This window comes from Schistocerca cancellata, chromosome 2, assembly GCF_023864275.1.
Source record: "Schistocerca cancellata isolate TAMUIC-IGC-003103 chromosome 2, iqSchCanc2.1, whole genome shotgun sequence".
NCBI classification, from domain to species: Eukaryota; Metazoa; Arthropoda; class Insecta; order Orthoptera; family Acrididae; genus Schistocerca; species Schistocerca cancellata.
Window position 1 is genome coordinate 143,379,433 of NC_064627.1, and position 15,479 is coordinate 143,394,911.

A 15,479-nucleotide genomic window follows, 5' to 3' on the forward strand; every position below is an offset into this window, starting at 1 on the left:
TTGCCAAAAGAATTTTTGTATGCGGTCAATTAATTTGTAATCTGGTACCTGGATTGTCCAAAGTAGATATGGGCCTTAAAAAAGAATTCTCGTTGTTAGGCGACATCTTAGAAAATCAACATTTTTTCTTTTAGCTCATCTACGAGACGCGCCGTCGGTCAGGACAATTAACTTCCTTGCAGATCCTACGAGCCCGGCGGCCGCTGATAATAATTTAACAGTTTTTACTTACAGCTTTTCTTTATATAACGTGATGACATCCCAGTCAGAAAAGGTCTGGTCACAGGATTCCGGTTCCATTATAGGGTTTCATTTGTAGATGCTACTCTTATTATCTTATATTGGGGAATCGAGACGAAACCACGATATTAAGCTACATATTGCAAGTAGTTTACATCGAACGGACTTGTGGAATATTCTCTGGCGAAATAAGCACGCCACTTCTCACGAGCCTGGAATAATATCTGTGGTGTTAGGTGAAGAAGGAAAGAACAGTTAATTATCGACGATTACGTAACTACCCTGAGAACTGGGCTAGTTTATTAATTACTGATCTGTGTCGGGCTAACTTAAAACATATTACACTATTAAGAACATTCTCGTGAGTCATTCACAGAAAAGAGTTTTCAACCGCTACTATTGAGTCATTTTACGATTACATTGGCAGACTGCCGTATATTTTTTACATATCACTGTTTTTATATTTTTACATTACTAAGCTTCTACCTCCAACTACTAGTCTGTTAATTCCTGTCGTGCGGCCATAATCACGTCGGAAACCTTTTTACATGAATCACCTGAGTACAAATGACAGCTTCGCCAATGCACTACCCTTCTGTACTTTGTGTGCGCGATATGTGCATATCGGTATCCCATGACTTTTGTCACCTGAGTGCATTTACTACGTTGGCCACAATTGTCAAAGTGACCATACACAGTCTGAATTGTTTTCTTTTACTTCGAATATTTTTATCATTCAGCAGGCAGTCTGATTTTTGGACTTTGTCTTCTCTTCACACGCTCAAACCACAGTCGTCATCATGTAAGGTAATGATGCGGGTTCTTTAATTTTTCCACTGCGTGTGTGAGAGCGACGTAGAACTTACTACTGTGTCATCGTAACCTTTCCGTCATATGCCTTGCAGGATTTCCAATAACGTTACACCATCTCAAAAATAAGGCATTGTTAGTTTCTTCTCCATCTAACTACCACCTGGACGTTTCTTTCGTCTTCTACCTCATTAGACGACGTGAGCTGGCTGCTACGTACCCCAACTCGTATCTTGCTGCCCCTGGCGACCAGGTCCTTCCTCAGCCCTTCCAGGAGCACTCTGACTGCGTGCTTGCTGGCTCCGTACATGGCTCGGTCAGTGCCGAATGGCGGCAAGTGTCCCATGTCACTGGAAAAACAAACTTTGTACATTAACAAGCACGTAAAAGTATGTAGGTCTGCAGGCTTTCGTTATCATTGAAGGTGAAATTTTCTGGACGATTAGGCCCATTATAGACTTTTTCCATTTATTCCATTACACACTTTTTCTTTAGAACTCGACGCTTCGACTCCTCTGCTAGGACCTTCATCAAGACTCTTTTGTTGTCCCTGGTTGGATGAACATTGTCTAAAACAAGTATCGCGCTCATCATAATATTAATAGGTGAGCATGAAAATTGATGTATCGATTTTTAGTATTAATTATACAAGTAGGCCAATAAAACTTACATAATTCAAAGGTTACTTCGCCATAGATGTGAACAAAGTAAAAATCGTGATTACGTAGTTATTAAGAGTGGTGAAAGGAATGGTGGTTTTGTATACATAACTATGATGATACCTTCTTTACCACGCTTTTAAATCTCCAATACGTAACATCAAAAATTGGATTGCTAACAACTTCTGCCCATGCATACCGATCAAGTGCTATGGTAGAAATGACATACGAAAGAAACAATGTTTCGTTATATCGCATTCTAGGGACTTCATTTACAGTAACACACACATATCGGGCACCTACTCATACCAGGCGATAACTGCTAAGTCGATGATGTCAACACTGGAAATTAACTATATATATATATATATATATATATATATATATATATAATTGTATTAACTATGTATGTAAATAACGTTCTATATTTGCGTCGTTATTTTGCTTACTTTCCTGTGAGAGGAACTTTGTGGTCATTTGCCGACGTTATAAAATAATAAATGACATAGAAGTACTGCCAGTCTTTCACGATGATTGTGTACTTTGTATCATTCGTTTTTAGTCATAATTCTGTGACCATGTTATAGACCATTATTTGATTTAAATTCTATGGAAGACACTCCTAGCAGTGTTGAAACCCGGTTAATTCGTTAAAAATAGTGACCGAGGGCTGTTTTCTTTCAATTGTAAAAAAGTTTCGTTATATTCCCACTGCCTTTCACCACCATATCTATCCAATGATGTAATGAAGACACGTTTCTTGTAGTAGCCACTTGCGCAGCAGCTGTATATAAATTGCAGTTGTTTCAAAGAAAATGCCTTTTTTGCATGCTGCACATCGAAATTTTTATTTTTATTTATGCACCCAGACGCGTTCGACTTTTTTTACAAGGCATCTTCAGTGGGTGTCTTGAAATATTACATGATTTATCCATTTTTACACATAGGTTATGATTTCCCATCTAGGTTATAGATTTAAAAACAGTTCTTTACCTTTTTTTATGAAATGGAAAGGTACTTACAGGTAACTTCTAATTCATTGCATTAAGCAAACTGCTATTTCTCATCTGGCAACCAGGTGGACATCTCACAGTTCACTTTCAGTTCACTGTTTACGTTACACATAACTGCAACTGCCATCTTTTTAATACAGAGTTTCATTTGCTTTTCTAAGTGTTACTAACATTCTCAGTTTTCTGCATATTACCGAACGCCGTGCTGGATCCCAACGGTCTCGTATCACTAGCAGACGAGATGACAGGCATCTTATCCGCATGGCTGTAACGGATCGTGCAGCCACGTCTCGATCCCTGAGTCAACAGGTGGGGACGTTTGCAAGACAACAACCATCTGCACGAACAGTTCGACGACATTTGCAGCAGCTTGGACTATCAGCTCGGAGACCATGGCTGCGGTTACACGTCGCGGTCACCTCTTGTTCGCATTGATGACACTTTCAACAGTGGACGTTACATTTCAGATGTGTTACGACCTGTAGCTCTACCCTTCATTCGATCTCTGCTAAACCTTACATTTCAGCAGGTTAATGCACGAACGCTCCACTTCTTCAGACATTTACAGGAGAAGACATTTTTATAAACTAGTATTACCTGTGGTCGAAATTCGACTAGATGTGTTTATCAAGTAACGAAAGTTCAATTTCTTTATTTAGCTAACTGGAATTTATTCGTATGCAGATTCTTAGTTCTTACGCGCTAACACATGCAGATTTTTAGTTCTTACCTCAACGCTATTTGGAAAAAAGTAAGAAAGGGCGAAGAGGAAGCACCGTCAGTGTAATAAGAATATAACTTCCCATAACATGGTAAACAACACTACATAGATGTCAATGGACCTGATCTCTCATAAGAATGTGTGTGTGTGTGTGTGTGTGTGTGTGTGTGTGTGTGTATTAGAGAGGGAGATATTAAAAAAAAAGAAATCTTTCTCTCCCTCTCTAATATCATGTAATATTTCAGGACACCCATTGAAGATGCCTTGTAAAAAAGGCGAAACGGGTCTGGGTGCATAAATAAAAATAAAAATAAAAACTTCGATGTGCAGCATGCAAAAAAGGCATTTTCTTTGAAACAACTGCAATTTATGTAATGAAGAATTTTACAAAGTGGGGGATAAGAAATAAAACCGTAAATTTTATCAACAACATTTTTCGTGGGGCGCTCAGTAAGTAACGCAACAAATTCTTTTGAGGGAGGACATCAAACAGAATAGCCCCTTCAGAGTCCCTGAAGACTGTCGCCATGACTGTAACGGCTGAGAGTGCGACTTTTTAATTTTTTTTCGTCTGAGGAGAGGTGGTGTGGGGCCACTCTATGTACTACCGTTTTGTTTGCGATTCGAAGTGATGAAGTTATGTTTCATTGCCTGCGACGATGTTCGGCAAAATTTTGTCTCGAGCAGGCTCGTAAGGCGCAAGCAATTCCGCACAGATGGTTTTCCGCTGCTCTTTATGGTCTTTCATTAGTCGGTGAGGAACCCAGCGGTCTCACACCTTTGAGGACCCCAACTGATGGACGAGTGCGTCAGCAGTACCAACAGAGGCGTCCAGCTGAGCAGCGAGGTGTTTGATAGTGATCCGTCCATCACCTCGAATGAGAGTGTCCACGTGCTCTGACACTGCTGGAGTCACGGCTGTGTGCGGCCGGCTGGCACGCGGGAGATATGAGAGGTTGGGCCACCTTGCTGCGATGATGACAGACGCCTCGCCCAACGACTCAATGTGCTTTTGCTCACTGCCACGTCTTCCTAGGCATTATTTAAGCGGCTATGAATATCTGCGATGCTCTGGTTTTCCGCCAAAAGAAATACACTACTGGCCATTAAAATTGCTACATCAAGAAGAGATGCAAATGATAAACAGGTATTCATTGGACAAATATACAGGGTGATTCAAAAAGAATACCACAACTTTAGGAATTTAAAACTCTGCAACGACAAAAGGCAGAGCTAAGCACTATCTGTCGGCGAATTAAGGGAGCTATAAAGTTTCATTTAGTTGTACATTTGTTCGCTTGAGGCGCTGTTGACTAGGCGTCAGCGTCAGTTGATGCTAAGATGGCGACCGCTCAACAGAAAGTTTTTTGTGTTATTGAGTACGGCAGAAGTGAATCGACGACAGTTGTTCAGCGTGCATTTCGAACGAAGTATGGTGTTAAACCTCCACAATCAACTGTATGGAGAGTCCTACGAAAAAGGTTAGTTATGAAACCTTATCGTCTGAAATTGGTTCAAGCACTGTCTGCATCTGATAAGATTAAAAGAATCGATTTCTGTGATTTTATCCTTGCTCAAATGGAAACAGATGAATCTTTCGTTTCAAAGATTGTGTTTAGTGATGAAGCAACTTTCCACACTAACGGGAAAGTCAACCGTCACAATGTCTGTGTATGGGGCACTGAGAAACCGCGGGAAACAACTCAGTATGAACGTGACTCGCCTAACGTGAACGTTTTCTGTGCCATTTCAGCCAATAAAGTTTTTGGTCCCTTTTTCTTCGAATGTGCTACTGTAACTGGACTACAGTTTCTGGAGATGTTAGAGAATTGGCTGTTCCCTCAGCTTGAACAAGAAGCACAACAATTCATATTTCAGCAGGATGGAGCGCCATCACATTGGCACTTATCTGTCCGTAACTACCTGAACGTCAACTACCCGAGGCGATGGATCGGCCGTCAGGCAGCCCGTGACAGAGCACTTCATCACTGGCCTCCAAGAAGCCCTGATCTTACCACCTGCGATTTTTTCTTATGGGGGTATGTTAAGGATATGGTGTTTCGGCCACCTCTCCCAGCCACCATTGATGATTTGAAACGAGAAATAACAGCAGCTATCCAAACTGCTACGCCTGATATGCTACAGAGAGTGTGGAACGAGTTGGAGTATCGGGTTGATATTGCTCGAGTGTCTGGAGGGGGCCATATTGAACATCTCTGAACTTGTTTTTGAGTGAAAAAAAAACCTTCTTAAATACTCTTTGTAATGATGTATAACAGAAGGTTATATTATGTTTCTTTCATTAAATACACATTTTTAAAGTTGTGGTATTCTTTTTGAATCACCCTGTATTATACTAGAACTGACATGCGATTACATTTTCACGCAATTTGGGTGCATAGATCCTGAGAAATCAGTACCCTGAGCAACCACCTCTGGCCGTAATAACGGCCTCGTTACGCCTCTGCATTGAGTCAAACAGAGCTTGGATGGCGTGTACAGGTACAGCTGCCCATGCAGCTTCAACACGATACCAAAGTTCATCAAGAGTAGTGACTGGCGTATTGCGACGGCCCGTTGCTCGGCCACCATTGACCAGACGTTTTCAATAGGTGAGAGATCTGGAGAATCTGCTGGCCAGGGCAGCAGTCGAGCATTGTCTGTATCCAGAAAGGCCCGTACAGGACCTGCAACATGCGTTCGTGCATTATCCTGCTGAAATGTAAGGTTTAGCAGAGATCGAATGAAGGGTAGAGCTATAGGTCGTAACACATCTGAAATGTAACGTCCACTGTTCCAAGTGCCGTCAATGCGAACAAGAGGTGACCGAGACGTGTAACCAATGGCACCCCATACCATCACGCCGGGTGATACGCCAGTATGGCGATGACGAATACACGCTTCCAATGTGCGTCCACCGCGATGTCACCAAACACGGATGTAACCATCATGATGCTGTAAACAGAACCTGGATTCATCCGAAAAAACGACGTTTCGCCATTCGTGCACCCAGGTTCGTCGTTGAGTACACCATCACAGGCGCTCCCGTCTGTGATGCAGCGTCAAGGGTAACCGCAGCCATGGTCTCCGAGCTGATAGTCCAAGCTGCTGTAAACGTCGTCGAACTGTTCGTACAGATGGTTGTTGTCTTGCAAACGTCCCCATCTGTTGACTCAGGAATCGAGACGTGGCTGCACGATCCGTTACAGCCATGCGGATAAGATGCCTGTCATCTCGACTGCTAGTGATACGAGGCCGTTGGGATCCAGCACGGCGTTCCGTATTACCTTCCTGAACCCACCGATTCCATATTCTGCTAACAGTCATTGGATCTCGACCAACGCGAGGAGCAATGTCGCGATACGATAAACCGCAATCGCGATAAGCTACAATCCGACCTTTATCAAAGTCGGAAACGTGATGGTACGCATTTCTCCTCCCTACACGAGGCATCACAACAACGTCTGACCAGGCAACGCCGGTCAACTGCTGTTTGTCTATGAGAAATCGGTCGGAAACTTTCCTCATGTCAGCACGTTGTAGGTGTCGCCACCGGCGCCAACCTTGTGTGAGTGCTCTGAAACGGTTATCATTTGCATATCACAGCATCTTCTTCCTGTCGGTTAAATTTCGCGTCTGTAGCACGTCATCTTCGTGGTGTAAAAATTTTAAAAGCCCGTGGTGGACAATGACATGCTCTTTGCTTGGAACGTAGCTCTGTTACAGATATCATTTTGAAAGCTACGCATAGCGCCGCCACCTATCCGAACTCAGTGAAACTATAGGAACTGAAGCAGGAATATTCCGCGAGTCCCACAACAAATTCCGTATTTTTTCAACTGGAATTGGCTGAGCAAAAAATGTATAATTTATTGAACGCCCCTCACAATTATGTAAGCTTCAGCAAGGGACTTGAAAGATGAATTAAAAGGAATGGATTGTATATTAAAAAGCGGCTATAAAATGTACATCAACAAATCTAAAACAGGGGTTATGGAATGTATTCAAACCAGGCGGTGCTGAGGGAATCAGATTTGAAAATTAGGCACTGAAAGTAATAGATAAGTTCTGTTGTATGTGGAACAATGCAACTGATAACGCAACTAAACAGGATGTATAACACAAAATCGCCTTCACAAGAAAACTTTTCTCAAGAGGAGAAATAATTTAATGTTCAGGAGGAAATTAAGTTTTAAGAAATCTTTGCTAAAAACTATTTATATAGAGTGTACCCTACACCAAATGTAACATGGATAATAAGCAGTACAGACAAAAAAGGGAATAATAGAAGCTGAAGACTAGATTCGTAGATCGAATAATTAACGGAGGGTTACTGCATCAAATTAGAGATGAAAGAGCTTTATGGCACAACTCGTCTGGAAAAAGGGATAGGTTGAGCCGTTAAGGAAGAATTACATTCGTAAAGTTGAAACGCGTACGTCGCGTATGTATTCTGTAACAGCGATGGCGAGGCATGACAGAATCTCTGACCAGAGAGTTTTTTATCGTGGCTAGTCTGCGCTTGACCGCGCGAGTGCGGAGTGGCACTCTGTCTGCAGTAGTAGTCAATCAGTAGTTGTGAGTGAGGAGTCGGCGGGCGTCGACATGGGTCTCTGGTCACGGTTCTGGACGAGGTATATTGTAATCGAAGGTAATGAAGCAGCATTGCGCTCAGCTAACAACATATGCTAATTATAATTAATTTGTTCAAGAATTGCCCCAATAATAATTTTCTTTTAAAGTAACTGTTTTAAACAAAAAGATTCATTTCAAGTTAAATAATATTTCCCATGCATTCCCTCCAAGAATCAAAATTAAACATGGGCCAGCATTGCAAGGAGCTGTGCCGAAAAATAAGAGCATATAGTGATACTGTTTTACTGAGGTAAGAATTTCGGTTTCTCTATTCAGGTTTAATTATTGCACAGGGCCGAAGGTCAGCGCCGCTGCCCTTATAAAATTTGTCAGGTTTAATTATTTGTGTTCAGATGTTACAGTCAGTTCATGGTTCATTATTTAATTAACATTATTATGGGTTTAATGAGCAATCTTCATTCCTTTTGTGTGGAGTTTACACTTGCGCAATTTTTGTTCTTTAATTTTGCAAGGAGGATACGCTTGGCTCATTTTTATTATTCAGTTTTGTGGGAAGACAGCATTTGGCACATTTTTTTTTTATAATCATTGACTTTCATATTCTTGCTGGGAGGTTACGATTTCACTATTATTGACTTTTAAAATATTGCGGGGAGGTTACAAAGTGGAAGAAGACATAGGGGCAAAATTTGACACAGGTCAAGACTACAGTGAGCAGATTGAAGTGAATGTACAGGGGTTGGACAAAAGTATGGAAACACCGTGAGAAATGCGTACTCCAACATAAATGGAGATGCTAGCCCTGACTGTAGGTTGAACTGTTGTTTCTGACCACGAACTGAATCTGTGCGAAGTCCTCAATACGTTGCACGTGTCAGTCGTGGTCACAACAGCATCCTCAGTAGTTGTGAGCGCATCACGTCGGAGCTAAGTGAATTCTAACGGGCGCAAATTATTGGTGATCGTGTTCCGAGTGAGTCTGCAACTAAGGTAGCAGAAGTGTTTGATGTTTCAAGAGGCACCGTATCGAAGATTTACTCCGCTTACAGGGAGAATGGAAAAACATCATCCGCTAAATTACAACGCGGAGGGCAGTGTGTGTTGAGCGATCGTGACACACGGTCATTGAAGAGGATTGTGATGATAAATAAGATGACGACAAAAAAATGGCTCTGAGCACTATGGGACTTAACTGCTGAGGTCATCAGTCCCCTAGAACTTAGAACTACTTAAACCTAACTAACCTAAGGACATCACACACATCCATGCCCGAGGCAGGATTCGAACCTGCGACCGTAGCGGTCACGCGGTTCCAGACTGTAGCGCCTAGAACCGCACGGCCACTCCGGCCGGCTGTTTTCTGTGTATTTTGGGTAAGCCACCTAGAATAATTTACTATGAAGGTGAAAAGACTGATGGCTCAAATGGCTCTGAGCACTATGGGACTTAACTTCTGAGGTCATCAGTTCCGTAGAACTTAGAACTACTTAAACCTAACTAACCTAAGGGCATCACACACATCCATGCCCTAGGCAGGATTCGAACCTGCGACCGTAGCGGTCTCGCAGTTCCAGACAGCAGCGCCTAGAACCGCACGGCCACTTCGGCCGGCGAAAAGACTGATGTATAATACTTTCTTGTTCTTATATTGATGAAGATTTTGGAGGAATTTGAAAGGCATGTCTGTAATTATTGTAATAAGAGAATTTTGTAATTGTTACACTCATCTAATGTAGTGCAGTATTTTTGTCAATAACCAGCGTTTGATTTCTCTAAAACCAATTTTCTTTGACGTGTACCCACCTTCAAAATTCATAGAAAGTTTTGAATTTTTAAACACTGTGCATTCCACCTTGCGCCACACGAAACAGCAGATTGTTACTGACAAAAAGAACTTGGATTTGATTCTTTATCTTTAGCTGCTGCTTCTGCTGATTTGTACTTGCTTTCGAGAACGTCAGTTCTCCAGCACAAAAAACAACATACTGAGCATGAAGTAAGTCACTTTTATTTCAGGGCAGATATCACCTTGCATTACTGAGCAAACAGTGTGTAATCAGCATTGTTGGGTGTCGTGCTAGCAACTGCATTAATTTTCAGTGAACAGTGTTGGTAATTTCAAACAGTTATTTCCTTCCGAGAAGAGAAGTAATTTATTTTTGTGAATATTTTTAGTCTAACATTGCACTTCATTTTAAGCATAATGTGCTTCGGTACTGAATTTTAGTTATATACACTGAAGCGTCAAAGAAAGTGGTACAAGCGTGTGTATTCAAATACAGAGATACCGCGCTGCGGTCGGCAACGCCTATGTAAGTGAACGACTGCCTGCCGTAGTTGTTAGATCGGTTACTGCTGGTACAATTGCAGGTTATCAAGATTTCAGTGAGTTTGAACGTGGTGTTATAGTCGGCGCACGAGCGATGGGACACAGCATCTCTGAAGTATCAGTGAAGTGAGGATTTTCCCATACGACCATTTCACGAGTGTACCTTGAATATCAGGAATCCGGTAAAACATCAAATCTGTGACATCGCTGCGGCTGGAAAAAGATTCTCCAAGAACGGGGCCAATGAAGTCTGAAGTGAATCGTTCAACGTGACAGAAGTGCAGCCCTTCCGCAAATTGCTGCAGATTTCAAAGTTGGGCCATGAACAAGTGTCACCGTGCGAACCATTCAACGAAACATCATCCATCTGGGCTTTTGGTGCCGAAGGTTCAATCGTGTACCCTTGATGATTGCACGACACAAAGCTTTACGCCTCGCCTGGGCCCATCAACACCGACATTGAATTGCTGATGACTGGAAACATGTTGCCTGGTCGGACGTGTCAAATTGTATCGAGCGGATGGACGTGTACGAGTATGGAGACAACTTCATGAATACATGGACCCTGCATGTTCAAGCCGATGGAGGCTCTGTAACGGTGTGGGGCGTGTGCAGTGGGAGTGATATGGGACCCCTGATACGTCTAGGTACGACTTTGGCAGGTGACACGCACGTAAGCATTCTGTCTGATCACCTGCATGGATTCATGTCCATCGTGCATTCGACGGACTTGGGCAACTCCAGCAGGACAATGCGACACCACAAAAGTCCAGAATTGCTACAGAGTGGCTCCAGGAACACTCTTTTGCGTTTAAACACTTCCGCTGACCACTAGACTCCCCAACTAGGCATTATTGTACACATCTGGGATGCATTGCAACGTGCTGTTGAGAAGAGATCTCCACCCACTCGAACACTTACGGATTTGTGGACAGCCCTGCCGGATTCATGGTATCAATTCCCTCCAGCACTACTTCATACATTAGTCGAGTCCATGCCATGTCGTGTTAAGGCACTTCTGTGTGCTTTCAGGGACCCTACACAAAATTAGGTAGGTGTACCACTTTCTTTGGCTCTAAAGTGTAGTTTGCACTGAGCACACGATTAGTTTCTTTTGACATTTATTGAAATTCATTTACTTTATTTAAAATTTTGCATTTCATGAAATTCAGGATTTATTTCACGACACTATTCACATGCACAACACAGGGCCAATCAACAGCCAATTTTGCTCAGCAATTGAATACGTAAAGTAGACTACAATTTACATGAGGAGAAAGTTTTAAAAATCAGTGTATTCAGTTCTGACACAGACAGCTAAAATGTTATAGAAAGCTTATACATGGAACAATGGAAAAAGTCATTTGGTCGGATGACCCTTATTTCCATTGTTTCCGACGTCTGGCCGAGTTTACATCCCAAGAGTGAAGCGTGGCGTGGGTTCGGTAATGATTTGGGCAGATATATCCATGGTATCCATGGTATTCCATGGTATTCCATGGGCCTCATGGTTGCTTAACAAGTTCGCATTACTGTCAAGGATTATGCGACCATTTCGGCTGCTCACGTCCACCCCTTTGTACAACGTTTGTCCGCCAACGGTGATGCTGTGTTCCAAGACGACAGGGCTCCTTTTCAAACAGGCCGTCCAGGAATGGTTTACGCAACACGAGGATGAATTGTCGCATCACCCATGGTCACCATAGTCACCAGATCTCAACATTATTAAGCCTTGTGTAAGTAGGCTGTTTAGGTTTTTATATTGGTAACGCCACGTAGCGCTCTGTATGAAAATCACTGGATGTGCTGTGTGCAGTCTGTGGCTGGTTGGCATTGTTGTAATATTCGCTATTGTAGTGTTGGGCAGTTGGCTGTTAACAGCGCGTAGCGTAGCGCAGTTGCAGGTGAGCCGCCAGCAGTGGTGGATGTGGGGAGAGAGATGGCGGAGTTTTGAGAGCGGATGATCTGGACGTGTGTCCATCAGACTCAGTAAATTTGTAAGACTGGATGTCGTGAACTGCTATATATATTATGACTTTTGAACACTATTAAGGTAAATACATTGTTTGTTCTTTATAAAAAAAAAATGGTTCAAATGGCTCTGAGCACTATGGGACTTAAAATCTATGGTCATCAGTCCCCTAGAACTTAGAACTACTTAAACCTAACTAACCTAAGGACAGCACACAACACCCAGCCATCACGAGGCAGAGAAAATCCCTGACCCCGCCGGGAATCGAACCCGGGAACCCGGGCGTGGGAAGCGAGAACGCTACCGCACGACCACGAGATGCGGGCTGTTCTTTATCAAAATCGTTCATTTGCTAACTACGCCTATCAGTAGTTGGTCCCTTCAGTAGTTAGAATCTTTTATTTAGCTGGCAGTAGTGGCGCTCGCTGTATTGCGGTAGTTCGAGTAACGAAGATTTTTGTGAGGTAAGTGATTGACGAAAGGTATAGATTATTGTTAGTCAGGGCCATTCTTTTGTAGGGATTTTTGAAAGTCAGATTGCGTTGCGCTAAAAATATTGTGTGTCAGTTTAGTGTTGATCAGGATAGGTAAAGAGCGAAACGTCTGAGTACGTTCAGTTCTGCTCAGCTGTTTGAAAATCAAATAATGTAAGAGGTTTATCAGCATAGTAATTCATTAAATTTTCAAAGGGGACGTTTCACTTGGTAATCTACTTTGGAGAGAAGGGTTGGTGATAGCTGTCCACCTCCATCACCTTTAACTCAACTTGCTAATATTCCTTGAGAATCGTACAGGACCTGTATTTATCCATTACCAGACGACTGGAAGCTGTTTTAAATGAATGAATTATCGGTATTCTTATATTTTTGTGCAAGCCGTGTGGGGTGCAATAGTTACGCAGAGATGAAGAGATCTGCAGAGAATAGACCAACATGGAAAGTTACTTCCAACAGGTTTTAGGACTGCAGAGCACGAAAACAACAGTATCTTCTACAGGGCGATTCTTATAAACGTTTAGAAAACCACAAAGCGACGTAGATAACGCCGAGACAAGAAATTTAATAAGAAACACGTGGGGCCGCAAATGTCAGGTAATACCTCAAAAGTGTATGGCAATTATTGAACACGTGACGTCACCAGATAACGTACCTCGGCGCACGTTGATTGGACATCCAAAATACGAAAGGTATTTTCTAGCACGGACGTGAAAGGATGACTGAGCTACGAAATACTTGCATTCAAGCAAATAGTGCACATTTCGCACACATTTTGTAATTTTCATCTGTTGCAAACGCAGAAGTTAAGAAATTATTGTCCTCCTTCGACCATAGATACTAGTAGACTGGTCTTGCTGTGCAGGAGCTATGGGGCTAGTGTGGCTCCAACATAAACCACGTGACTGTTGGCAAAACGTGGCGGGATTTCAAATCAGCGGTCTGCCATCCTATGTTAGTATCGAATTCTCCCCACATTTATTAATTGACTGCCAAACGCTTCCAACAAAAATTACTTTTTAATTTGTGAAAAATTATGCTAGAACTACATTTGACGTGGATTTGTTCGCAGTACCATTTATAAAATCTAACAAATACATCGAACGCCACTCTGGTGGGCAGCGGGACGAAATTACTATAAACTACCAGTTAAAGTAACATGTCGTTAAAATTCTTGTAAACAGTAAGAGTGGGCTCGTGTCAAAACTTTAAACATTGGATTCGGCACGTTTTGAGCTCTAGTCACTTATAAAAGAAAATGGGATATGGGAATTATGTCAACTATAGGTGTCAAAATTGTTGACTTTAGGACAGGTCCATTTTAGGCTATCAATTTTAGGTGCACTTCAAAGGTTCAGTTCCCACTATTTTTACAAAAGTTTAAACTATCAGATTAAAAAAAAATGATATTTTAGATGAAAGGTGAGACTTTGAAGTTTCAGAAAATAATTTTGGAGCCTAGGTTTAAAAATGACAGACACTGTAAATACAAATTATAGATATACATTGTAAATAATAACTAATCTATCAAAACACTTCTCCGCGAAGTGCTTCTAGCAAAGGCGCGTATGTGCAAATGGCTTAAAGTTTTTCCGTTTCAGGGCCTGTATCCAAAGCTGCCTTCGGTTTTCATCCTTGGGGAACCTATGAGTAGGAAAGAGAAACGATTATACTTACTTCTGTAACCGAATTATCACAGATACTTTCCAAAATGTAATATGAGTCTGACTTTACAGGCATCACTTTCAACACTTTACTTTACGTGATATTCTATTTCGAGTGTAAAAAACATATAAAAGTCACTTCAGCAGATTTCAATAAACGCATCTGCACTATCATAGAAACACTTACACGTGAAATGTAATGCCATTTCCCCCGACAACACGCTGAGTACAGGCATAAGCGCAACACGAAACAACCATGTTTTGCCAACATTCACGTGACTTCAGCCCAGAGATGTTGGAGCCACGAAAATGACGTCAGGGCCAGTCTATTATATTTATGGTCGAAGTTGTCCTCGCAGTAATCAAGCACAAGCTGTTCTTATTTCGTGTTTCTTTGCTTTTTCCTTCTTTGTTTTCACGGAACTGATTTAGTAAAGAAATCTTAGGTCATTTACTGGTAGCGACGCAATTCGGAAGCTTACACTGAGGCGAAAAAAGTCATGGGGCACCTAATATGGTGTCCGGCGTAGTGCAGCATCTCGACGTGGCATGGACCTAACAAGTTGAAAGTCCTCATCAGAAATACTGAGCAGTGCTGGCTGTATAGCCCTCCATAACTGCGAAAGAGTTGCCGGTGCAGGATTCTGTGCACGAACTACCCTCCCGATTATGTCCCATAAACGTTTGACTGAATTCATGCCAGGCGATCAGGGAGGCCCCATCATTCGCAGTCCACAATGTTCTTCAGACCAATCGTGAAAATTGTGCCCCAGTGGCATGGAGCGTTGTCATTCACAAAAGTTCCATCCTTGTCCGGCTGCAAATGGTCTCCAAGTAACCAAACATAACCATTTCCAGCCAATTATGGATTTAGTTGGACCAGAGAACCCAGTCCATTCCATGTGAACACAGCCCACACCATTTTGGAGGCAGCGCCAGCTTGCCCAGTGCCTTTGCTGACTACTTGGTTCAAATGGTCCA

At 42.2% G+C, this 15,479-nt stretch overlaps 1 protein-coding gene across 1 annotated transcript in view; it reads right to left on the reverse strand.

Annotated features, from left to right (window-relative positions):
* Positions 1-15,479, reverse strand: part of LOC126161437 (dehydrogenase/reductase SDR family member 11-like) — a 71,424-nt gene that overhangs the window by 18,604 nt on the left and 37,341 nt on the right. Inside the window, exon 4 of the mRNA XM_049917238.1 lies at positions 1,271-1,400. Within this exon, the coding sequence (XP_049773195.1) occupies positions 1,271-1,400 (130 nt within the window). The remainder of the gene's footprint in view (positions 1-1,270; positions 1,401-15,479) is intronic.